The sequence below is a fragment of the Diceros bicornis genome, chromosome 26 (genome assembly GCF_020826845.1).
Source record: "Diceros bicornis minor isolate mBicDic1 chromosome 26, mDicBic1.mat.cur, whole genome shotgun sequence".
Taxonomy (NCBI): domain Eukaryota; kingdom Metazoa; phylum Chordata; class Mammalia; order Perissodactyla; family Rhinocerotidae; genus Diceros; species Diceros bicornis.
Window position 1 is genome coordinate 13,752,194 of NC_080765.1, and position 25,545 is coordinate 13,777,738.

Below are 25,545 nucleotides of genomic sequence, written 5' to 3' on the forward strand. Positions count from 1 at the left end.
GAGTCTGGTCCACGCATCCCCGGCCCTCCCTGCCGTCACCTCAGGAGACCAGAACCACACAGGGCACACACATCGCCTGCAGGAGTGAGACACCAGCCCGCTCCACTGGGGGAGCTGGCCGGAGCACTGGGCACCCCTACACCCACGAGAAGCCACAGACCTTCCTTTTCCCACAGCCCCATTTCTTTTAGACCTGGACCGATTGATTGATTTTTTGAGGACAAGATTTTGGCTAATTTTGAAAAGGACTCATAATACATATATATTTAAGAAGCTATTATTTTTCAATTAAAATAAAAGGGAATTCACTTTTTAAGACGGTGCCACTGTTAGCTTTGCTGAGCTGCCTCACGACACACCCACGCACTGTAGTAACTTATGTGTCTATGAGCATCACCTCCTGCTGTGGGTACGGCACCGTCTCTGAGGAAACCAGGCCTTAAGATGGGTAGATTTCTCTATATTTAACCAGAGAATTTCAACTTCTACCTACACACATGCAGAGCGAAAAAGAAAAAAAGACACGGTGGGAAACGACGCTCAGTTGTTCTGGCTCCCGAAACAGTGTCATCTGAGATGCCAGGAGTGCACCAGAAAAAGTGCTGGAGACTTTACGTTTCAGTAGTGGCAACGACATGCCTGCACTCTTGGTTTTCTTTAAACAGGAATAAATGAGTTATCCTGATGTCATCCAACAACTTCCTCATTTCAGTTACCTGTCACTAAACAAACATGTTTCAAAGACGAGGATCGAGTTCCCTGAGCTAAGCAGCAGGTGCGAGCTTGGCCGAGACCTGTGATGTCCCTCCCACTCAGCCTGACCCTCGACAGCCAGGCTCCCGGTTCACACACATGCTTAGGAGTCTTTAAATTTCAGTGTGTTATGCACAGCCTATTCTTACAGCCACTGGAGAGTAACTGCAGGAAACATCAACTACCTCCTAAAGGCCATGAGTGAACATGCACGTGAGACACGCCCTGCCTGCCACAGAAGAGCAGGAAGGCACGTCAATGCAGAAGCAGAAATGCCTCTGCCCAAACCTGAGCTGTTTGTTTCTTCTGGTTATCTTAAGTCTGTTAAGAAAAGAACAGAATGTGTGTCCTGGGCTTTTGTTAACGACTGGTTCCTGGCCTGGCCAAAGGGCTGGAACACAGCTGGAGAGACGCCTAGGTGTGATGGAACTCTACTACAAAGGTGTCTCTCTGTTTAAAAGATCATTGAGTAAGTTCTTCCTTGAAAAAACTAGAAGATGAGGAGCCAAACACATAGTTTGAACTTGGTAGATTAAAGGATTAAATTTTTCTCCAACCAACATGAAGATATGAAAATTACATTTTCTTTGCTACCAAGTTTATAAGATACATATTTAAACACCTACACAAATTTCTAAGTTATTCTCTTCTAGAAAAAAAAAATGCTTCTGTCTCGCAACCCAAGATAGAGGAATCAAAATCAGAACTGCTCATGGGTAAAAATGCAGAACTTGCATAGATTTGATGATTATGTTAAAAATAAATTTTGGGAAAAGTTGGAATGTGGCTGGAAACACCAAGAACAGACGAGACAGCCCCTTGATACGCTCTCTCTCCGGGCCCTCAGCTCTACCCCGCCCTCTGTAATACAGAAACCGCTTTGCAGGTTTATTACAATGGCTTATCACGACTGAACTGCACACGCTGCTGCTCTGGGGTCAGAGGGAGCACTGTGATGAAGGACCAAACACAGCGTGGAAGCAGAGCCAGTGCCCAGATCAGGGGCTGGTGCCTCCCTCCGGGCCCAGCTTTGTGGCGACAGCAGTCATTGTCAACTATTGAGCTGGGGAAGCACCAGCCTCTGGCTGCGTCCTGAGGCCTGTACCGCCCGGGACAGACAACTGGCTGAGGCAGACCCTTGTTTCTCTGCAGAGAGATATGGAAGGCTGCAATCCAGTGCAAAGGTTTACAGGGCGTAAGCCTGTCACGGCCAAACAAAAGCAAAGCTATTATCTTTTCTTTAATAACAAACAATTATACATTATTCCAAACAACTAAGCCTACCTTCCCCGATTGCTTCAGCTTCAGATGTAATGTATTTACTGCTCAATTTAAAATGACACAAATGTGTAATACCTAAGTAGAGATTCCAATGACAGTCTGCCAAACCATCAGGCTGCCTCTTTTAAGCACGTTATTAGAATGCCAAGTGACGTGGATAAAGAATAAGCTCGTGGTGAAAGCTGACGATGAGCATCTATACTAATCTGATGTGGGAGAACAGATGGATGGGCTGACTCGCACCTTCGTCTCGGGCATCGGGAAGAGGTTGACTCTGTCAGAGCTGCCAACTGTGCGACCCTCTCTAGGCCCGACACCACGCACAGCAGTGTGGTCTGACAGAACTGTTCTCGATGGACGTGCTCTATTCTGTGCTGTCCCACACAGCAGGCACTGGCTGCAAGTGGCTACTGGGTGCTCAAAAGGCGGCCAGTGTGACTGAGGAACAGCATTTTTAATTTGCTTAATTTTATTTTAAGTGGCCACTGTGCTGGACAGAGCAGAATGAGACAGGAAACACGTGGGTCCTCACACAGGAGACCATCAGTGGCAGCGTCCTGGTGACCATGTTGGTCAGGTATCTCTGACAGGGCTGAGGACCTCGTGCAGACATAGCCTGGGCGGATTACCAGTATCCGTCAGTAATTATGTGTAGCGGCACTCGGCAGGGGACACTGCCCGTCTGTGTAATGCTGATGGGTTTACTTTACGACGCTCTCGACCTCCCACTCTCTCCCACACTCTTACGTTCTCAGACCCTTGAGAGATGTGAGCCTGGGCCAGCTCTGTGGCGATGACCTTCAGGTGTGGCTGGAGGGCTTCCCTTGGGCAGCCTCGGATGACCGAAGCCAAGATGAGGAGGCTGGAGGGGGAGGGCGACTTTTTCAGTATCGACAAGATCAACTTCAGAAATACTTCAGGGCTGACGAACGTCCCGATGAGCTCTGCAGACCTTGTACACTGGGAGAGAAAGGAAGAGAGCTGAGGGGCTGCCCACACTCCCTCTGGGGTCCCACTGTGTTTCTTTCTGCCCTCATTCTTCTGCGTCTGCCCTGCAGGGCTTCTCACCCACCAGAAACAGTCCTGTACGACAGTCTCTTCCCGGCGTGTGCTCAAAACGCTCATGACAAAAGGGTAAGTCCTCTCATGACCCTCGGAACTTCCGTGAGAAGTTCACATCACCTGGGTTTTCAGGCAGCTTGGGTCTAGCTTGCCGGGGGGCTACGTCCTAGCAGGGTTTTCCACCTCACACCCCTCCTCTGCTACCAGTGACCTAAACTCCTTATTAACATATGGTCAAACACACTCGGGCACCTCCATGCCGTGGAATCCTACGTGGCAATAAGAAGGAACGGACTCCTGACGCACACGACGGCTTGGCAGGTCCCAGGGCATTAGGAAGAGGGAGAAAGGCCAACCCCAAGGACCCACACTGTAGGATTCCATTTACACAACACCCTCAAAAGGACATAATTACAGGGACATACTCCACTGTGCCAGGCCACTGTCATGGGCCCCACGCCTCATTCTCTCTGTGCACGTCCAAAGTGGGGTCCACGTGGGTGACCACTGGTCAGCACAGGTGCCAAGAGGCTGAGCTCCTGTGACAGTCATAATGAGAAGGGAAGCAGACCTGATGTGTCTGGGAGGCTCACCTGCTTCTGTCCACTCACAAATGGCGGTGCTAATTGCCAGCTGAGTGGTTGGCAGGAGTGAGAAAGGACAAAGAGATGCTGGACGTCAGAAAATGGACAAGGGGCCCTGAACACCAAGGCCGTCAGAGCATCCGCTTGGGCCTCCCCACAGAGCCTGCAGGGCTGGGGAGACTGTCAGAGCCAGGCAGCCCTGGCTGCCTGAGCTACACTCACAGGGGCAACTCTGCATGTGTCAGTGGTGTGGTCCCTGGAAGCAGACCACGTAGGGCCTGCCAGGTGTACAGCACACTTATATAATCGACACACACAGAACCACAATGACACGCACAGGGTCATAACTATACACATAGAGCCATGGCAATATGCACAGGGTCATAATGACAAAAACGGAATCACAACAATACAGAGAGCCATTTGCTCGACTCCTCTGGAGATGAACCTCTAAATGCCATTCCTGACAGGCACAGAAAACAGATCAGTGGCTGCAGGGGCTGGGCGTGGTGGGGGGGTTGGATATAGAAAGACCTGAGGGACATCTTGGGGGCCACAGACACTTTCTGTACCTTAATTGTGGTGGTGATTACATGACTATCTATGTTTGTCAAAATTCACAGACCTGCACAACTAAAAAGGGTGAATTTTACAGTACAGAAGTTATAGCTCAATAAATATGATTAGAAAAAGGACACTCACGCTGCTGACCACGGCCCTCTCCTCGTCGGCACACGCACGAAGCAGGGCTCTGAGGAGGAGTTCCAGGTGCTGTGTGACGTGGTCTTCTGCGTGAAGCAGGAGCACTGCTAGCAGCTGCGCAGACTTCACTCTGGTCCCCGGCACCCAGTCGGTGATGTCATGACAGATGGCGGGAAGGATCTTGGAGAGGTTTCTGAAGACGAGCTCCCGACAGCCCAACACCGGGCGATTCTCTAGGGGATCATAAAGATCAAAAATAAACTGTGAAACTCACAAATAAAATCCCAATGATGCTATGGAAAGTAACTTACCATACGTTCCTTAAGGTACACCTACAAGTTTTATTTTGAGGTCTTAAAAATTCAAGACAACTCTGAAAACAGAAATGAAGCATTCAAGTGTCATAATTTACTTAAAATTTTTTTTACAGCAATATTGAGGAGTGACACACAATAAACGACACGTCCTGCAAGTGCAAAATTTGATCAGTTTTAGCATCCAGACACACCTGCAAACCATCACTGCAATCAAGATAATAAATGTATCCATCACCCCAAGTTTCCTGGGCCCCTTGTAATGACCCCACCCCTCCCCACCCTCACCCCCAGGTAACCACGGGTCTGCTTCCTGTCACTACAGGTGAATTGCAATTTCTAGAATTTTCTAGAAGTGGAATTGTACAGTATATACTCTTTTTTGTCTGGCATCTTTCACTCTGCAAAATTATTTTTAGAGCCATCCACGTGGTGGTTGCATTCTTTCCTTTTTATGGCCCAGCAGCATCCCACCGCATGGAGAGAACACAGGCTTTGTCCATTCATGGGCTGATGGACAGGACAGGAGTCGTCTCCAGTGTCAGGCTGTTAGATAAAGCCTCGATGAACATTCACACTCATGTCTCTGTGCGGATGCTGCTTTCACTTCTCTGGTAAGTCCCCAGGAGTGCAAAGGCTGGATCACACGGCAGGTGTACATTTAGCTTTTTAAGAACCTGTCAAACGGTTTTCCAAAGTGGCTGCACCATACGACGTCCACACGAGCTGTGTAGAGAGGTCCAGCTCCTCCACGTCCTCACCGGTACGTGGTGTTGGTCTTAAATCTAAACCACTCTAAGAGGGTATAGTGATATTTCCTTGTGGTTTTAATTCCCATTTTCCTAATGACTAATGACATGCAGCATCTTTTCACGTGCTTATTTGCCATCTCTGTATCTTTGGTGAAGTGTCTTTTCAAATCTTTTCCTGCCCACTAAAAAACTGAATTTTTATTTTCTTATTGAGTTTTGAGAGCTCTTTCTGTATTCTAGATACAAGTCCTTATATATAATATCTCCAAATATTTTCTCTCAGTCTGTGGCTTGTCTTTTCATTCTCTTAACGTCTTTCAAAGCACAGTTTTTATTTTGGTGATGTTCGTTTATCAACGCATTCTTCTGTGGAGTGTGCTTCTGATGATGTATCTAAGAAAGCTTTGCCTAACCCAAAGTCACAAAGGTTTTGTCCTATAAGGTTTATAGGTTCATGATGCATTTTGGGTTAATTTTTGTGAATTATATGAGGATTGGATCCAAGTTCACCTTTTTGCATATCCAATTATTCCAGCATCATTGGTGGAAAACCATCCTTTCTCCACTAAACTGTCTTTGAACCTTCGTCAAAACTCAGTTGTCCACAGATGTGTGTGTCTATTTCTGGACTTTCTGTACTGTTCCACTGACCTGTCTTTATGCCGATGCCATGCTGTCTTGATCACTGTAGCTTTATGAGTCTTGAAACCAGGAAGTGTTAGTCTTTCAACTTCATTCTTCACTTTCAAAGTTCTGGCTGCTCGAGGTCCTTTGCATTTCCATGTGAATTTTAGAATAAGTTCATCAATTCCTACAAGAAAGCCTTCAAGGATTTTGATCTTAAAAATTCAAAACAATTCTAAAGAGAGAAATAACACCCCCAATGTGTCAGAGTTTAAAGGGTATGTTTTAGTAAAAAGAACAGCTTCTATCATGAGATCCCATTTTCAATTTTTATTCCTGTTACTTTTCTATTTTTATGCTATATCACAGAAATAGTTCCAAATAATTCAAATTCTGTTGGCTATTTAGGTGAGTTTGTTATAATTTTGTAAAAAACAAACAAAAAACCCCCCAAAATAAATACACTTTTCCTCCTGATGACGCATCCACTGTGGAAAGCTTGTGAGACGAGGGGGATATGTAACAGAGAAGGGCTAGGGAGGGATTTGCGAACAGTGGGTACAGAAGCTTTGGCGAAACATGGGCCTGGTGGTATTTTCAAAGAAATACGGGGCCTCTCTGTGTATATGGTTCTGAAGCCTATTTTCCTGCGCTTAATATAGCAAACACATGATTTTCTTCTAGAACAGGCGTCAGCAAACTATGGTTCAGAGGCCACACCTGGCCCCTGCCTGTTTTCTAATGGTATTACTGGAACACCACCGTGCTCACCCATTTACTATTGCCTAGGGCTGCTTCTCATCCCGACAGCAAGCTGGGTAGCTGTGACACACAACACATGGCCTGCAAAGCCTCAGTCACTGTCTGGCCTTTTACAGAAAGTGTGCCAACCCATTGTAGACTCTAGAATTGTGTTTTCCAATATGGGAGCAGCTAGCCACATGTGGCTATTTAAATTTAATGAAGTTTTATAAAAAACATTTAATGAAGTCCAATTTAAATAAAATTAAAAATTTTGTCCCTCAGTCCCGCTAACCACATTTCAAGGGTTCAATAGCCACATGTGGCCAGTGGCTATCATACTGGACAGCACAAAGAACACGTCCTCACTGCAGACAGTTCTATTGCTCAGCACTGCTCTAGAGAATACTGGAGGACCTAGAGATTACTCAAGAATCTAGAGTGGGATTTTAAACAGCTGCACAGAATAGAGCATTAGAATTTATTGACCCAATTGTTTCCAACTTTTTAATATTACAATTAACACTATGACGAACATCTCTGTATGTAAATCTTTTTATATATTTCTGATAACTTACCTCGGACAAATCCTAAAGATGGAATTGTTGGGTCAATGGCCATGCACGCTTAGTGTCCTGAATGCAGGAAGCCTGCACCATCTACCTCCATCTATCTGTATGTCTCCATCTACATGTATTTATATGCCTATAAGCAGGGTATGAACTCAGCAATATTTTTTTAAAAAATTTGAATGGGGAGCTTTTCTTTCCTAAAAAGGTAATACAGGAACAAAGTTAAAAAAAAAAAAAAAAGAACCCAGTGGTTCAAAAGAGAATGAAGAGCTGAGCAGCAGCTCGGACTCTGGACTAAAGAAGTTGACCATCGCTCAGACCTCAGGGCACTTCCTTGGGATTTCCCTCTGCCCCTACCACAGGATGCTGAGTGCTGAGCCTCATCCACAGCTTCTTGATTCCCTCCCTGGGTGCCCTGGAGATGGTCTGTGTGTGCAGAAGTACACATGTGCACCCACTTTCCCCACACCCCAAAATAACAGCACACGCTTCATCAATGTGGAATATGAAAATCTCCCCGAGCACACACAGGGCAGCTTTGTACTGTGCTGTCAATGCAGTGCCCAGCTGCATTTCCCAGCCCCCGAGGGACACTGAGGGCTTTCGGTCTTATGCTGCCACGACAAGGAGGTCCAGGCACTCTCCTTGCACACACGGTCAGTACAGCTACAGGAGTAATTTCTAATCTTGGTGGAACTTCTGGGTCTAAGGGTATACGTATTTCTTCTTTATTTACATTTAGCATTTTCAACTATTATTTCCCCAAGAAGTCCAAGGCTGTGCTTAGAAACAGAAAGGGGTACAGGGAACCCCAAGCTGAGTTCAACTGCTCAGTTTGTAACGTGAATTCAACAATGGTACCCAAAAGTTTCCAAAGTAGTAATGCCCAAAATGATCAGTCTGACAGAATTAAACCTTCTCTCTCCCTCTGAGTGCGTGTGTATCCCAAAGTGGCTTCCACATGAATATACAAACGAAGTAAACAGAGCTTGAGGCATAAACAAATAAGGATCTTACCGCGCACTGAAAATCATCCCGGATCAAATTTGGATGTGTGAGAAAAGACTGCTTACAACAATATAGACTCAAGTGGCCCAGAGACTCAGACACAGGGACAAGCCCCAGGCGAGATCCGAGCTGCCCTCTCAGAACCCCCCGTATCTCAGATTCAACTCAGACGTGCATTCAGAACTGCTGCCCCTCTGGCTACTTGCTGTCAACGGTGCCTGTCTTCCCAAGCAGACGGCTCCCCTGCACCTGCAGCCTCGCGGGTGCGGCGCTCCGGGTGAGAGGTGGGCCAGGCCCATCACGCTGACAGCTGTCCCCGGAGATCAAGCCCGTGGAGGAGGGAGGGGGTCTGTCCTGCCCCCGACTTCTGCATCGTAGGGCGGGGAGTCCCCAGTTAATGTGTACTGACTGCATAAACAGAGTGCTAACACTGATCCCAGTCTCAGTGGGTTTCTCAAAAACAGCGTTATGGAGGTATAACTTATCTGTTGAGGAAACCACTCATGAATTCCGTGAGCTGTCAGTCGATTTGCACAGCTGTGCCATCATCCCACAGCCCCGTTCTAAGACCCGTCCATCACCCTAAGAAGGTGCCTGTGCTGTCTGCAGTCAATCCCCACCCCAGCCCCAGGGAACCACTAATTTGCTTTCTGTGCCTATAGCTTTGTCTCCTCTAGAGATTTCATACAAATGAGCTCCCTTCACTCAGTACGATGTCATGAGACTCATCTGTGTTGTAGCATGCATCACTCCTGTATGTGGCCGAATAACACTCCAGATCTATCACATTTGTTCATCGGTTCATCAGCTGATGACATGGCTTTTTCCACTCTGGGGCTATTATGAATAATGCTGCTATGAACACGATACACAGACTCTGGCAAGACACAAGTTTTCATTTCGGTTGAATATTTATCTGGGGGTAGAATGGCTGGATCACATGGTAAGTATAAGTTTGACATTTCAAGCAGTTGTCAAACTGTTTTCCAAAGTGGCCGCACCATTTTGCCTTTCTACCAGCAACATATGAGAGTTCTAGTTCTTCCACATCCATGTTCCTTTCCAGATCTGGTTATTTTTGATTTAGAAACAACACGAGCTTGGTGTTTCTGTTTATCCTGCGGTACAGGCAGAGGGAAATCCCAAGGAAGTGCCCTGAGGTCTGAGTGATGATTAACTTCTTTAGTCCAGAGTCCAAGCTGCTGGTCAGGTGCCAGGAAGCTCAGCCATTATCTAGTAACCTTTCCTTTGTGAAAACATAATTGCAGTACTTAGCAAGCAAAAAAACATGCAAAGACAATTTAAGCCGACAAGTCTGCAAAAGAGCAGCGGGACAACGCCTGCTGGCACAGCTTCTACAGAACACGGCTGACAGCTGCAGTTACGCGGCTTGCCAACCTGACACATGCAGACAAGAGGCAAACATTTGTAAGCCAATTTATTTTCATAATTGAACAAAATTAAATATGATGGCAATGGAGAACTGCTTAACTTTGCTGGAAACCAGTGGTAAGAAAGCAATGTAACAGCCCTGCGTCATGTAAGGAGGGAACGCCATTTGTGGAGGTGGGATTTGAGAGGGGGGGATGATTAAAGCCCAGCTGTGGTGTCAAAGTCCACAGTCTCTGCACCCAGAGCTGGAGAAGGCTGAGGGAGCCATGACCTGAGGGTCTGAGGTCAAAGTTCAAATCCTTGCTCAATGCCCAGGTGAGGGGAGCTTTTCTTTTCCTCCGGCCACACCTGCCAACACCTGCTGGCACGAGGGGTGGGGCGTCTTAGGGAAGAAGCACACACTTCCTCCCAGTGATGGTGCAATCTCTCCACAATCGAAATGAACAGCAGGAGACTTCTCCTAATTGACACTTTCAACCAGTCGTGGCACTCTCGGGTCCTGCCCTCTGCTTTGGATTAGACATTAGGAAACCATAATTTATTCTCTCCACCACTGATAACTCTTCTCCAGGAAGAAAGACTAGAATACTTAGAAAAAAATTAAAACAAAAACCTGGCACAGTTCAGATGAACGCAACCACACGGAGAAGCAGCTATGTTCTGATAAAACGTCTGCGTGTGCCTTCGGCAGGGCGATGACGGGTGTGACTGTATTATAGGACCATTCGTCTCCGCACACGCACAGAGCCCAGTCGACTTGGGGCGCTGAAGGCACGCGGCTCCAAGGGCAGGAGGGCCCCATGAGTGTCTGCATGCTTCTTGAGGCCACAGAGCCTCTAAGGTCCTCTGCTTGCTCAGCTGTAAGAGGTAACGAGAATGGGACCTCACAGGGCTCCAAGCAGCGTCTGCACATATACAGGGAGCTACAAATGCCGATTTCTGCTTTTTACCTGATACCCTGGTGTAGGTACTTGAGGATCCTGCTAAGTACGAAGGGTGACACTGTCACCTGTATTTTCCACCACATTTTTACGGCTACAATTTCCTTCTAATCCTAAAGTCATTTTTTCCGACCAGATGAGTGGGGGCTTTATTACAGACGTGCGTGGGCCCCGGAAAGTCAGCCCGAAAGTCCCCAAATTCTCTCTGTACAGTCCCTGCTGCACTCAGGAGTGCGTGCCTCACTCAGGAATTGCCAGACGCACAGGCAAACAGCAGCCTTTGGTGCAAGAACAGCAGCCTCGGACGAGTCCTGGAGAGGACTCGGTCTCGAAACATGGCAGAGTACCTCCCATTCAGGCTTTTGTTTTTTAGACACATCTCTCCCTGCCTCTTAGATCAAGGAGAGGTCAGCAGAAAACCCTGACAAAGTCGGGTCAGAAGCATATGAACACTAAGCCAGCTTATTTTTTGCACAATTAGACTAAGTGTAATTTAATTGCAGTCAGAAAAACAGATGATCGATTTCTCAGTGTGTTTATCCACATCTGACAGCAGGTCTGCCCTGTACTGTCTATTTATAACCCGTCACAAATAGGTAGGATGACCCTGGCTGTTTACAAAGTCAGAGGTCCCCGAGCAGTCACCAGAGGTTGACCTTCCTGAAGAAATGGGGACCCCTCGTTGCAGGGGACAAGGGGTCAGCCGAGAAGGAGGTTAGGGCAGGTCACAAGGAGACACATGTGCCTAGAATCTGAGACCTGGCTTGGTTAGGTGCAGGTCCTGACTTGCCGCCTGAGGACAAGCCACATCCCCTCCTCGGCCTTAGCTGCTCATCTGCACGAGGAAGAGAATGGCGTCTGTTCTGCAGGAACAGTGTGACACAGCCTCTAAACAGCGGAGGTGCTGCTCTTCCTTCCAGTCCCACAAAGGGGAGTTACTCTTCCTCCAATACCCAGAGCCAGCTCGGATGCAGTCGACGTCCATGCCACAGAGCCTTGTTGGTTCCCACAACGCCAACCTGTCTCTCCAGCCAGGCTCTCTTCCGCCTCTCCTGTTTTCTCTGCACGACATGACATTTCCGACAACGTCTACTCAGGTCTCCTGTCTTTCCAAATACTGGGATGAAACACAAACAAAGCAGAGCAGGGCTGGGCTCTCAGGGAGAACGTGAAAACACAGAGGGCATTATGGAGACAATCTACATTACAGCGGTATTGCTTCAGAGGGAACTCTACTTATTTCTAAAGTGGGTTTAAAAAAAGCCAACTCTATCCTGTTGTGTTCAAAGATCTGGCAAGCCATTCACCATTATGAGGAGGCGCTTCCCCTCTCACTCAAGCATTACCAAGGAAAACAATTTTAACAGAAGGACAATTTCAAAGCAGAAAGGACTCCGGAACCCCCGTCACCACTCAATCCTGCTGCTAGCAGCTCGCAGGCACGATGGGCAGACACGCGTCAAGCATGAACTTGTGCTTCTACACGAGAAGAGCACTTTGTTCAGGCGAACAACGGATACCCTGCCCATCTTCCCAACTCGGAGCCTGGTTTTAAAAGTAGAGATTTATCTCAGTGTTGTAACAGGAAACTTACATTATGTTTGTAGAGCTAACGACAAGCTGTGTGGTGAATAGATTGTATTTCTATGCCGCACAGACCTTATATTCTTAGGAAAGGGGGATTCGGGCTCAGATTAGCCCCTTGGTCCAGGTGTGACTTCCCCGAATTCCTTATTCGACAGGGCGTTATGTGTGAGCACAGCGTCTGTCAGCAGTGAACAGCACACCTTATCAAATCTTGTCTGTTCATACGCTCAGGTCTGTGATTCAGCCACACAAACTGTCCAACCTCACAGGTCAGAGCGGACACATCACCCACTCATTCACTCATCTGATACTTGCTGAGCCGACTCTGTGCCTGAAACACCTGTTCCAGGCGGTGGGATACAGCTGTAGACAAGTCTGCCCTCTCAAAGCATGAGCAGACGTTCGACCCAGAAACAGGATGACGTGAGGTGGAGGCAGGTGACGGGAAGAAAGCGAGGCAGGGAGAAAGGAGGCTGTGGGGAGTGGCTCTCTGAGGTGTGAGGCAGGAGCCAAGACCAGTGATGAGGAAGAGCAGGTGTGGAGGAAGGAGCACAGTGCCCACCAGGGCCACCAGGTGGGGACAGGCTGGGACTTCAAAGACAGCTCAACCAGAGAAGAGTGGCAAAACACAGATTAGACAAAGGATTGTACCCAGACTGCAGAAAGAATGCTCGAAACTCCGTAAGAGAGCAAAGAGCTCAATTTAAAATATGGACAAAAGATCTGAACAGACACTTAATAACCAAAGATCCGTGGACAAAAACATGAAATAAGCACACGACAAGATGCTCCACATCATCTGTCATCAGGGAACTACAAACTAAAGCCACTGCGGGATCCCAGCACACTCCAACAAGGACGCTACAAACAAGACCCCACCCCACTGAGTGCAGCCAGGAAGTGGAGCAACCAGAACTCCCCGCCACGCTGGCAGGATGCAAATGTGCAGCTGCCGTGGAAAGCAGCGTGGCCATTTCCCATGAAGTCACACACACAGCCACCACATGACCCAGCAAGCCTGCTCCTAGGTGTTTATCCGGGAGAATGAGAACACGTGTTCACACAAAAACCTGTATGCAAGTGCTCAGACCAGCCTTTTCTGAAAACACCAAACACTGGAAATGACCCAAATGTCCTTCAACTGGCGACGGATAAACTGCGGTACATCCACAGAATGGAAGAACCCCAGACGCACACGACACAGGCGAGCCTCAGGTGCGTCATGCCGAGTGGAAGAGGCTGGACAAGAAGGGCTGCCTATGGTGAGTCATTCATGATGTCCTGGAAAAGGCAGAACTATGGGGAGAGAAAATGGATCCGAACCCGGGCCGCCAGCAGCGGAGCTCGCGCACTTAACTGCTACGTCACGGGGCCGGCCCAGAATGTCCTAGATCTTAACTGCAGTGGTGGGCAGCTGAACATGTGTTTGTAAAAACTCACAGAACTCTACTGTAAAGGGTGAACTTCCTGATGTAAATTATGTCTCAGTTTAACAAGGTAGCCTGTCCCGAGGGGCTGGAGTGGCCTGGGGAGAGGGGACATCAGAGGACCCGAGTGAGGCAGACGGTGTAGCAGGGGCGTGGGAGGCACAGGAGGCATGGGAGGGCGTGTGCTCAGCGAGACGCACGGCCCACAGTGAGGCTGTGAGGAGACTGACATGATCTGACATATGAGACGGGGTAAAAAAGAAAAAATCTGAAAACTTAAGATTTAAAATTCAGAATTTAAGGAAGAAAAAGTACTTTTAGGGGAAAATGCCAAAAATCTAATGTAATCTAGTGCTCGTGCCACTAACTTCGATTGTAATTCAATTCTAAATTTATTCTGTTCTAATTGAAACAAAATTTTTGAGCATAACCATGTTCTCCCAGCCTCAGAATGTGTAACTGACTGGCTGTGCTCTGCGCACAGTAGGCCTCACCCTACCCTCCCTCCAACCACATTCCAAGGTCTGCGTCTTCCAGTCCCCGTCCCCACGCCCCTTCATCCCTCCCTGCGGGTGGCCTGTTCAGGATGACCCAACGCCTGCGTCTGCACTGTGAGGACAAACACGTCCACAGGGCACAGGGCAGCCTCTGCTCCCATCACGGGATGATCTTCCCCGGTCCGCGTGTGGCCAGGGAGCCACAGCGAGATGTGAAGAACTGTCGGACGTAAATCTCAGGTCTGGTCCAGAACTAGTGAGGTGGACCTCCTGAACTGCACATCTGAAGAGTGACTGTTTCCTAGTCAAGGATCGGGACCCAGCTGAAATCTGTCATCAATGAACACAACCACATCGAGCTCCTCGGTCTGACTAGCACAGAGGTTAACTCCGGCGGGCAGAGGGGAGGAAGCACTGGCAGAACACAAAAAGACACCTTCAGAATTCGACTTCCTTCACAGAAAATGAGGGTGAGCTTAAAAATAAAACCTAAACCTTTATGTCTAAGTTCTACATTTTTAAAAAGACTGTGTGTTCTCAGACTTTACTAAATCAGAAAAATGCTGCCAGCAACTAATTTTTGTACCTTTTCCAAAATATGTGTGATTTCCCCTTATACCAACTGTACCGTGTGGGAGGTGAGGCTGCATGAGTAGACATGTTGACCAAAAAAGTCACTGGATTCACATTCTAAGAGGGGAGGAGCTCCTTTGCTGGCCTCAATTTACCAAACCCCACAACACGCACTTGTCTTGGCGCTGCACTGAGTGGCCTCCGACGCCCCCTCCAGGCACAGCTGACCTGGACCACTTGGCCCAAACAGGGCAGGAGCGGGGTCTGCCAGCTTCGGGGCCTTCAGTCTCTCACCCAGCGGCTGGCTGGTTGACGTGGGTACTACTTTGTCCCTGCCAGCATGTACCCCACTGTTATCTAATTTCAAGAAAATACCCTGAGCACAGACTGCAGTGACAACGGCATCTGCTCAAGTACAGCTGAAGACACTTCACCCCCACGAGAGAAAGCAGTTTCCAGAACAGAAAAGCCAAAGGTGTGCGGAGCCGTGGGGCAGGGAGGGGCTGGCAGCCTGGGGGGCTTCCTCGCAGACACAGACCTGGCTCTCAGCACACACTGACACACGAGAGTGCTTGCGGTTTGGCACCCATAGCGAAGGAAAGGACGGGGCGGTTCTGCAATGGGAGCCTCTGTCCTGAGCGTGGAAATCACCCTGAAATACAAGGGCTGCATCTCCCCTGTGACCTAAGTGTTTGTTTCTTCAGACGAAGCTTACAAAAATCTTTTCTTATAAAATGCCAAAGTACTACCCGTTTCCAAAGTTTCCGCCACCACCAGCAGCAGCTGCCTAATGCTGCTCTGCCTGATGCATCCTCGCCTACCCAGGGCCTCACCCAGGGGAGCTCCTATGGGAGGAGGTGAGCGCCGGCCGCAGGGCATCCAGACACTTGAGGAAGCTGGCAAGCATCTTTACAATACAGCTGGCCCAGACGAGAGGACAGCATGAGCCACGCCGGACACTGAGGACACATGTCCTGCCCAGAATGCACGAGGGCACTCCTTCTCACTGTGCCTCTCAGCTCACACGCTGCCAGGCCTGGCTCTAACCCAGGGATGGCGCCCCATCTCCGCCACCTTCGTGGAGCAGCTGCCCTGGTCTCCACACAACTCCAGGAGCGCAGACTCAGACACTTCTCCTTGATGGAGACTCACCCAGCGCCCCATCACTGTCCTGGGGAAGGTTGCACTCACCTGGAGAGGGGTGATGGGCTGGTGGGGGAGAGGCGAAGTCGAGCTTGTCCTTGAGGTCCTCCTCGTTCTCCTTCTGCCACTGCAGGCCGACCTGCTCCCAGAGGCTGGCAGCGGCACGCCTACAACACAGCATACACAGGTCAGGGGGAGCTCCTGCAGAGGTTGGGGAGCCCTGGGACACGGAGCCATCTCTCCCTGAGAGAATGCACCAGGCGTTCTACAGGGCTTTTGAGCACTTTCGTGACAGCACTAAATGGCAACTGACTTCTATGTGGCTGCTCAAAGTATTAACAACACAAGACTCTATTTTAAAAACTGCAGAGACCCGCTGTATGCCTCATGATCTCACAGCATCTAGGATGAGGGCACAGGGTCGGCTTCGGTAGGAGACTCCACGGCAAAGGAAACAGCCATCGCTGTAATGACGATTTAGGAAAAACAAGTCGCTGACAAACAGAAGACAGAGGAGCCACACTTGCAACAGCAGGGGCCGCAGAGCCCCACGAACGGGCCTGACAGCCACCCAGGACTGCACGGCCACTTACGTGATTTCTGGTATTTCGTCGTCGAAACTGCTCAGCAACAGCGGGATGAGCTTGTGAAAGAAGGAATACCGGTCCCGCAGATTCAGCAGCCAGCCCCCCACTACACATGTCACCGCCTGTCGGACCTACACACAAAAGAAAAGAAAGTGGCTTCACACCAGGCAAAGAAAACACTGAGGGAAAATGTGGGAGCAGCACGGGGCCCACCATGGGGACGCCATCCGGAGGTAAACGCATGCTCTGGGGTCCTGGGTCAGCCACCAAGACCAAGGGCCAGCAGGCTCCAGGCACCCTAGCAGCTCTGCTGTCAAATCTCAGGCCTGGAGGGTAAACGTCAGGGCCACTTCGTCTTGCTGGCTCAAGCCTGCACTCTGGGCTCTGCCCGATCCTCCGCTGGCCAGAGCAGGACTCCACGTTGCTGTGCGAGGCAATGCGGCGTGTTCACAAAGTCTTCTGAGCAAGAACCTCCTGGCCAGGCTAGGTGCTGGCTCGCCATGGGTGTTTCAACAAGCTGCCGGCTAGCCAGTAGGACACGCCACCTGCAGAGGCCACGGCGCCAAGGCCTCTGGTCCTAGAGCCCCAGGGAATCCCGGGAAGCCGGCAGGGCTCCCCGTTCTGCTGCTGGCTGTCTGAAAAGGTGACACATGCCTCTACCTACCCTACCCACCACAGGAGGAAACGAGCCTAAAAACACATCAGGTGCCCAAGGTCTGGTTCCCTGAGAGCAGAGTCTGAGACGGGGAGTCAGGCACCCTAAGTTAGCAAGGGAAGAAGCAGGATAGGGCAGGGCAGAAGCCAAGCAGAGACGTGGCTCTGCTGAAGCTGGATCCCGCCAAGCTCTGGAGCGTGCCGGCACCACAGGCTGTCCCACCGAGGCAAGGGGCCACCGTCTGTGGAGTCCGTCAGGTGTTGGCTGGGAGGGGACACTCTTGCAGGCACTTTGGGTGAAGAGGCTCCACTGGCTGTGGGCCATCAGCAGCCAACACTGACAGCAGCCCACAGGCCAGGGGACTGGGTACCAGCAGCGCCCAATGCGTGTTTTGTACTGGGATTCGGGGTGGGCTGCTCAGCCCCGGCTCCAGCACAGCACATAAATAGGCAGAGCACTCCCAACCTCTCTGAAGCTCACCCTCCCTTGTGGAAAATGAGAGAGAATGACAGGACCCATGTCACCGGCTTCTCGTGACGAAGGAAAGCACCCAGCACGGAGCGTGACCACGGCAGGGACTTAGTGGTCCCAGCTTCTACTCCTCCCCCACCCTCAAGAGGCGCACAGGCACTGGGGGCTGAAAGCAGGGCAGGCGGGCTCTGCTATCATGCTATCCTGCAACTCCTCACGAGGATTAAACTATCCTAAAATAAAAAGTCACAATGTGAAGAACCGGGTGGTTATTATTAACTGACACAAGCATGTTACTAACAACCAAAATACAAAGATCCCTGTTGGCAAAGTTCACATGCTGAAAAAACCCAAACTGCAACCAGCCTGGCGCCAAAACTGCATGAGAGGAGCAAGGCCGTCACAGGGTGACAGGGAGTCATCGAGAGGACCCAACTCCAGAGAGCTTTGTGACTCGGCCATGGGCTGCGGGAGCCCATTTGGCTGCGTCCCCCCGCCAGCCATCCTGCACCCTGTTGGGGCACCTGCAGGGTCCCACACCCAGGACAGTCACTGTGACGTCCCCTAAAGATGAGGCCTCATTTGTAGAAAGGAGCCTTCAGCTTCTCCCCTTGTGAGTGAGGATCGCCAAGGCGCACATGGCTCGCTCCTTCCCACCAGCCTCAAGCTGGTGTCGGCAGGAATCTGCAAATTCTCATGAGCGTGAGATAAATTACCCTCCTCTTTCAGCTCAGATAACAGCACTGCACAGAGTTGCCAAGTAACAGTTTGACTAAGCAGGAAATATGTCAATTAAAAAAAAAAGCCAAACGAACGATTGAGAATTATTATTCTCCTGAGTCAGGGTTGCGGGTGGCGGGTGTCGGGCTGGAGAACCGCGTGCACTACCATCTGTGACACTGTGCAGAAGCCAAAGGGAGAAACTCTGCATGTGAAAGAGCATGTGAACATACAAGATAGTCTTCCATTCTCCTTCAACTCGGAAGTTTTCACTTTAGGTTTTTAAATCAAGGATAATTAAAATGCCCAGTTTTTCATAATGAGGATACGTGGTTCTACGTTCTGCTGTCAGCAGCTGCTAATCACATGTTATCAACTGATGGACGCTCCTCATTCTGCCGTGGAGGAAGTCATCTCTTTCCAATTCACCCCCTCGAGTGCGAGCATTCCAGATCTTAGATTTGGGGGCTGGGGGAGGCAGGGGAAAGATCTTTCTACCCAGCTCCTGATTCTGAATGACCCTCTCAAGCAAAACACTTAGGAGCACTTCCCTGTGGGTGTACCACGCTGACCAAAGGCCTCGGATTTTAAGCGTCTTACATCATTTTAATAAGCCCCTCTCTTTAAAATAAAAAAGTCTTTTAACAGCATCAACAAAATATTTTAATAACATATCAAATGTTGTTTGAAATATATAGTATGCAATCCAGTTAAAGAAAAAGGGGGCTTCAACTGAATCTGGAAGATTTTTGTTTTTTAATCTGAAAAAATTCAGTATAATCTTTATTAAGTCTGTCAGGTGGATATGAACATCCACTGTGTTTCTGTTACTTTTCCTTTGTTTGAAATCAGGTGGGAAAAAGGAAGAAAAGGAGAGAAGGTGGGGGAGGAGAGGGGAGGGGGCAGGGGGAGAGGGGAGAAGAGGTGAGAGGAGGGGAGAGGCGGAGAGGGGAGGGGAGGGAAAGAAAGGGGAGAGGAGAGGGGAGAAGAGGAGATGGGAGAGGAGGGGAGAGGAGAGGGGAGAGGAGAGGGGGGAGAGGAAGAGAGGGGATGAAAGGGGAGAGGAAGGGGCAGGAGAGAGAGAGGAGGAGAGAGGAGGGGAGGGGAAGCAGAGGAGTGGAGAGGAGGTCACACAACCAGCAAACCCACTTGGTGCCTCATTTCCCCAAGTCTGTTTTTCACTGAAGCAGTGGAAATCTCACACCTGCTCTAACAAAATGACCACAAACAGAACATACCCTGCTCTGACAGCAGCAACAGGCTCCATTTTTAGGATGATCTGATGGGAGTCAGATGCCTATTCAAGTTCACTCCGGCAGGATCCACCCGCAGGGCTCTCGGGTTCACGACATCTGGCATCTGCTGTTAACAGACTCGCTGACGTACCGGAACTTGATGAGGAGCATCCTCCTTCCTCACCTTAGCAGTCCCCTCTGTCATTCAGACTCATGCAGAGTATACATTCCCCCGCCCCCCATGCTCTCCCCTGCCACATCCCTCCCTTCACCCTTCCATCCGGCCCCCCGCCACCATCCATCATTCCTGAGCACCAGGGAGGTGCTTGGAGCTAATCAGACCAAGTCCTGGGCAAGGGCTAGGGCAGGACCTGCTTGTTTTTGCGCTCCACCCGGGTGCTCTGGCAAAGGGCAGGTGCTCAGAAATGCCTGAGGGCCTGAGGTCAACGCCCACAGGGCCACCAGCAGTGGGGCAGCTGGGGCCAGGCGAGCTCCAACTCGCTGAACCTGGCATTCCCGGGCAGGCTCCCATGTAAATGCCTGCACAGGTCACATCCCAGGAGCTTCAGCAACAGCGTCAGAGGGCCTTGTCCACATTACATACAACACACAGAAGCCTGTCTTCTAATTGAAACATCCTCACCTATAACTAGAGACGGAGCAACACGAAGAGGGAATTCCCGAAGGTGAGGGGGACCCCAGAAGCAACCGAGGGCCATGATGGATGCACACAACTGTTTACTGACGATGACATACCTTGAGCCCGGGGCTCTTTCACTTGGATAGTGCATGCAGCAGGACGTGTGGGCCTTTCTGGGCCGGAGGAAGCTACATCAGCCCCTGCCGCCGTGGGACACCCCCCTTTCCACATCCTCAGACACGTCCCAGAGGCCAGAGGAGACAAAGCTCCAGAGGGAGAATTCCAGGAATCCGACTGCCCATTCTGAGCTGGCTGTGTCACCTGGGCAAGCTCGGAACCTCTCTGTGCCCTGTTTCCTCACTAGTAAGATGGAGATCATTGCAGTCTTCTCCTCACAGGGGCCTGCACAGACTAAAGCACTTCAGGTAAAGTCCTCAGAACAAGTTATTTCCAGGCAGACCCCTGGTGATGGAGCTCAACAACCTAGAATTTAGTTCAGCAGGCTGGCTGCACAGCAGTTGCTGAAAGTTTTCCAAACGTTACAAGGCAGTGAGGACCTCACTGCACAGAGTGAGCGGGATCCCAGCACAGCCCTGGGCTGCCCACAGGGGCTGAGGGGCTGGCAAGTGACCCAGCACCTGTGAAGTCCTGGGGGCCAAGGGTCAGGAAATGACCCAGCACCTGTGAAGTCCTGGCCAATGTCAAAGTGAGCTCAGGACGCCAAGGGCCCAGAGCTGGTGTGAAAGTAAGAAGCACAGCATAATGATGTCACCTTCACTCACTGTAAGGGACTTTGGGGTCACCCTGTTAATATGACCCCACGTCAGCGTGAAAGCTGGTGGGAGACTGAAGGGCTGCATTTGAAATCCCCTTCAATCAGCCCTGAAATTGTATGGAGCAAATAAAATCCCACTGGGAAGAAATAAAGAAAAATGAAAATAGTTTTAATAACGGACAGCATCTGTTTTGGAATATTAAATAACAAAAAAGAGTCACAGACGGAAGTTTTAGAAAGTCTGTCACCAAAGAAAACACAGAATTTTGCCTTTGATGGCACCAAAGAGAAAGCAGTCCTCTGATGACTTCCTCCTCATCTGTGGAAACGCAAATCCTTAGGATGCCATAGTCAGTGGACTGAACGCCCATGTTTTAAGATCTACAACGTGATGCCAGCTTTTTCAGTTAGCTATTTACAGAGAGCTAGCAACACAATTACAGTATTTACAGAGAGCCACGGATACACAATTATACTATACAGACAGCTATCGATACAGTTATACTGTTTACAGATAGCTATTCATTTACAGTTACAGTATTTATAGGTAGCTGTTGATTGATATACAGTTATACTGTTTATAGACAGCTGTCAATACATAGTTATTATACTATTTTGAGGAAAACCACTTGATCTGTTACACAAGGAAGCCAGATTGCTGCTCTACCTCGAGCTTAAAGAAGCTGAGAAACCACCCTGGTCAGGGCAATGCTGTTGCTTTTTGCTGGTGTCCATCCTGGTCCTGACTTCCTGGAGCTGCTCTCTGCAGCCAGGTCTCCAGTTATCGGAGACGGCGCCTGCTGCACATGCAGGGCAGTGCAGGGCTGTGCTGGTGCTGACCCAGCACCTTCTCCCTCCTCCTCCCTTGGCAGAGCCCGATTCTGCTCTGCCCTCCCACTCCAGTTCCGGGAGGGGCCAGTGGTGCCTACGGTCACTCCACTTCAGCTGGCCCTATGAGACTGAGGGGAGAGATGGAGGTTCTGGGTAGAGGAGGTTCCCTCTGTCTCCGAGTGCAGCCCCCACTGGCAGCCTTGCAGCAACTCAGGGAGACGGCCTGAGGATGAAGCCCAGGCAGCAAAGGTGGAACAGATGTCCGGGAGGAGCTGTGCCACACCTGGGCCCTGGCATCTGACACCACAGGCCTGCAACTGAGTCGGGGCTTCTGTCCTGGCCCCCTAAAGCCCGGAGTGACACCCTCACCCTGCTACCTTCACACCATTTCCCTCCAGGAAGCCCGTCTCCTGTCGAGAGGCACCCCTAGTCCTGAAGCGAAGTCAAGTCCACTCCTCTAGCTCCCCTGCCCTGCTCAGGACGGAAGTAAGGAGGGAAAAGGTTCTTATCACTCCCATAACAAGTGATAAGGACTTTTAACCTCTCTGTATCGTTGGAACAGGCATCTCAACCCTTTCCAGGCTGTTTGCCCACACGTGTTAATAGAACAGAACTGTATCTGAATCATGCAAGCTGAATGTTATGCCTTGTAAAACAAGTAATCTGGCAATAAGCAAACGAAAAGGTGCTCAACATCATCAACGGTTAGGGAAATGCAAACAAACACCACAGGAGGTACCACTTCACACCCACCAAACAAACAAACAAAAAACAGAAAATAACAAGTGTTGTGAGAATACAGAGAAATTGGGACCCCTGTGCACTGCTGGTGGGAATGCAAAATGGTGCAGCTGCTGTGGAAAACAGTTGGTAGTTCTTCAGTAAGCCAGACCTGGAGTTACCACAGGACCCAGTGATTCCACTCCCCGGTCTACACCCAAGAGAAGTGAAGCAGAAACCCGAACAGATACCGTACACCCCCATTCACAGCAGCCAAAAGGTGGAAGCAACCCCAGTGTCCATTGATGGACGATGGATAAACACAACGTGGTCTGTCCATACAATGGATATTACTGACCCACAAAAAGGAATGAAGCACCAATGCACGCCACAACAAGGATGAACCATGAAAACATTATGCTCAGTGAACGAGGTCAGTCTCAACAGATCACATATTAATTCCACTTACGTGAAATATCCAGAATAGACAAGTTCATAAATGTGAGTGGCTAACATTTTTGTGTCAGGAGAGCAGGGGCCAGGCCCCCACTCAACAGCCTGCCTTAAGGCCAGCAAGACGTGAAATGGCAGGTGGCGGCCGAGGCAGGGCCCCTTTCTAACCACTCTGAGGACTCCTGCCAGCGCCCACCTCTCACCCCACGTGACTGGAAGCATGTGCTCCCCTCTTGTTCTCCTCACTGCGGCCTCCACTCTGCTCCCCATGGTTGGGGTGGGCAAAGTTTTATAAGCCAACTGTGGCCTCAGATCTACAACATGCCCTCCGAGCTGGCTTCTGCCAACAAAGCAGCCAGTATTCTGATCTCCATCTGTCTGTCCGTCTCTCAGTGGGCCCCAAAGCCCAATAAGATGAGTTACCCCCACACACCAATCCTGCCCCATCCTCTCCTCCCAGGTCTGGCTCATCAACCACTGTGGCTTTTCAGTTAAATCTACCTGATGGATGGGCACATTCAAGATGCTTGTGCAACCGTGTAGGTTTAGATTTTTTTCCTAAGAGGAACTAATCCTCTTTCACACTCCTTGGAATTAAGAATTACAACTACATTAAGACAATTCAGCCCTCCCCCAGCTTCTCAAAGACATGCAGTAGGAGCACCCCGTGACTGGAAATGATGAAAGGACATTCGGTGCAACACGTAACATCTTTAAAAAAGGAAAAGGGAATGAGTGAGTTACAAACAGCACGGGGCATGCTTCTGCCGGAGAGGAGGGGCCCCCTGGAGGAGAAACTCCCGTTACCTGGGGAACATCATCAAAGAGCCGCTGAGCAAAGTGACTAAGCACGTCGTCCACCGACTTCCCGCTGCCGAACTGGATCACTGTGCCCGTGGCCTCGATGACGGCCACCCGCACCTTCCAGTGCTGGTGGGAGATGGTCTGCATCAGTGGGCCAATCAAAGACTCCGACTGCATGTGGAAGTGGTCTGTGGACAAGGGAGGCCACCAGTTACCTGGGCTGCTGCCCATGAGCCTCAGCCACGCCCAACTCCATGGGCTCCCAAGAGGACAGGCCTTGGACCTTCCCTCCTCTCCCAGCTGGTTCCTGCTGCGCGCATGGCATGCGGCTCAGGCCTGCCAGGCACAGCTTTGCTCCCCCGGCACCAGGAGAGGCACAGGACGGGTGTGTGACCCAACCAGCACCTCTGTGACCCACAGGCTTGGGGGACCACAGGGAAAAGACTGGAGCTTGACCCCACCTCAGCCAAAGACAGGAGCTGTGAGGGGAGAGCCTGGAGCTGCGTCCTGAGAGGGACGCTGACCAAAGGGAAAAACCAAGCCAGGAGGACACTGTGTCCCCACACCCAGCTGTGTCTGGAGCCAGACACCCAGCACTACTGCAGGAAGCCAGACCAGCACCGCTTCAGGCGACGGCACTCTGTTTCCTGTGGGTAAAGTCTTCACAGATGGTCAGGACCAAAGGGACTCTGTGAGAGCCAGGCTGATCCCCTGGTTTTGGAGTTCTAGCCTTGGTTCTCCTGGTGCTTGAGACCTATGAGATGGCTATTCCAGAGATACTCTGGGTGAGCTCTTTAACCCCTCAGGTAGGTCCTCAGATCAAGGCAAGAGCTTGATCTACTCCAGATGGGTGTGACAGGAGGGAGTAGAGGAGAGGCCCGTCACCCAGAAGCGGGTGGCATAAAGGGAGCAGAGTTGAGATGGGGAGCTGCTTCTAACAGGCGAAACAATCCATCACTCAACAGTCAGTGAGCACCTACTGCTGCCCACACCGTGCTGTGTGCTGAGTACAGCGAGGCATGGTCCCACCCTTCCAGAACTTAGAATCTAGTGAGGGAACAAGCCAAGGCCGGAAGGCAGGAGCAGCAGTCCACCTTGCATCCCATCCATTTTCCTCCATCCCTTTTAGCAGACTGGCCCCCTCAATTCTAAGCCAACAGCATCTACACATGGATTAATTACGGCCCCCAACTGGCCTGATCTCCTCTCTTGCCACCTTGGTAATCCATTCTCCATGGGCACAGCGTCATCTTTCATAAGCCAGAACCTGAGCCTATCACGCCCCTTCTCCACACCCTCCACTGGCTCCCCACTGCACCTCATACCAAGTTCAAACTCACTCCTCTGCTGCCTCGTCCCTCCTTCCCTCCAGCCACCTTGGCCTCCCTTTTGCTCCTCAGATCTGCCAAGCTTATTCCTCAAGGCTGGCTCCCTCCCAACCACCAATCCTCAGCTTAAATGCTCCCTCCTCCTGGAAGTCTTCCCAACAAGACTAAGTAGGTGCCTCTACCATTCCACATCCCAGCCTGAGGCAGCAAGGAGAGGTAAATGGGGCAAGATCTTGTACAAACGGCTACTTAGGAAAAGGGAACGTCCTGTTAAGATTAGAGTTTTTAAAATAACGGAGAATGGATTAAAGAGAAGCAGGAGGGAAGCAGGCTCCCTCCACTTAGGAGAACAGCAGTCCCCGCCAGAGAGAGA

The 25,545-nt window shown here is 50.2% G+C and overlaps 1 protein-coding gene across 1 annotated transcript in view; it reads right to left on the reverse strand.

Annotated features, from left to right (window-relative positions):
- DNAAF5 (dynein axonemal assembly factor 5) overlaps positions 1-25,545 on the reverse strand; it is a 51,222-nt gene that overhangs the window by 24,745 nt on the left and 932 nt on the right. The window contains exons 2-6 of the mRNA XM_058569457.1: positions 23,848-24,032; positions 16,547-16,671; positions 16,002-16,120; positions 4,383-4,615; positions 2,782-2,994 (exon numbers count right to left, since the gene is read on the reverse strand). Of these exons, the coding sequence (XP_058425440.1) occupies positions 2,782-2,994; positions 4,383-4,615; positions 16,002-16,120; positions 16,547-16,671; positions 23,848-24,032 (875 nt within the window). The remainder of the gene's footprint in view (positions 1-2,781; positions 2,995-4,382; positions 4,616-16,001; positions 16,121-16,546; positions 16,672-23,847; positions 24,033-25,545) is intronic.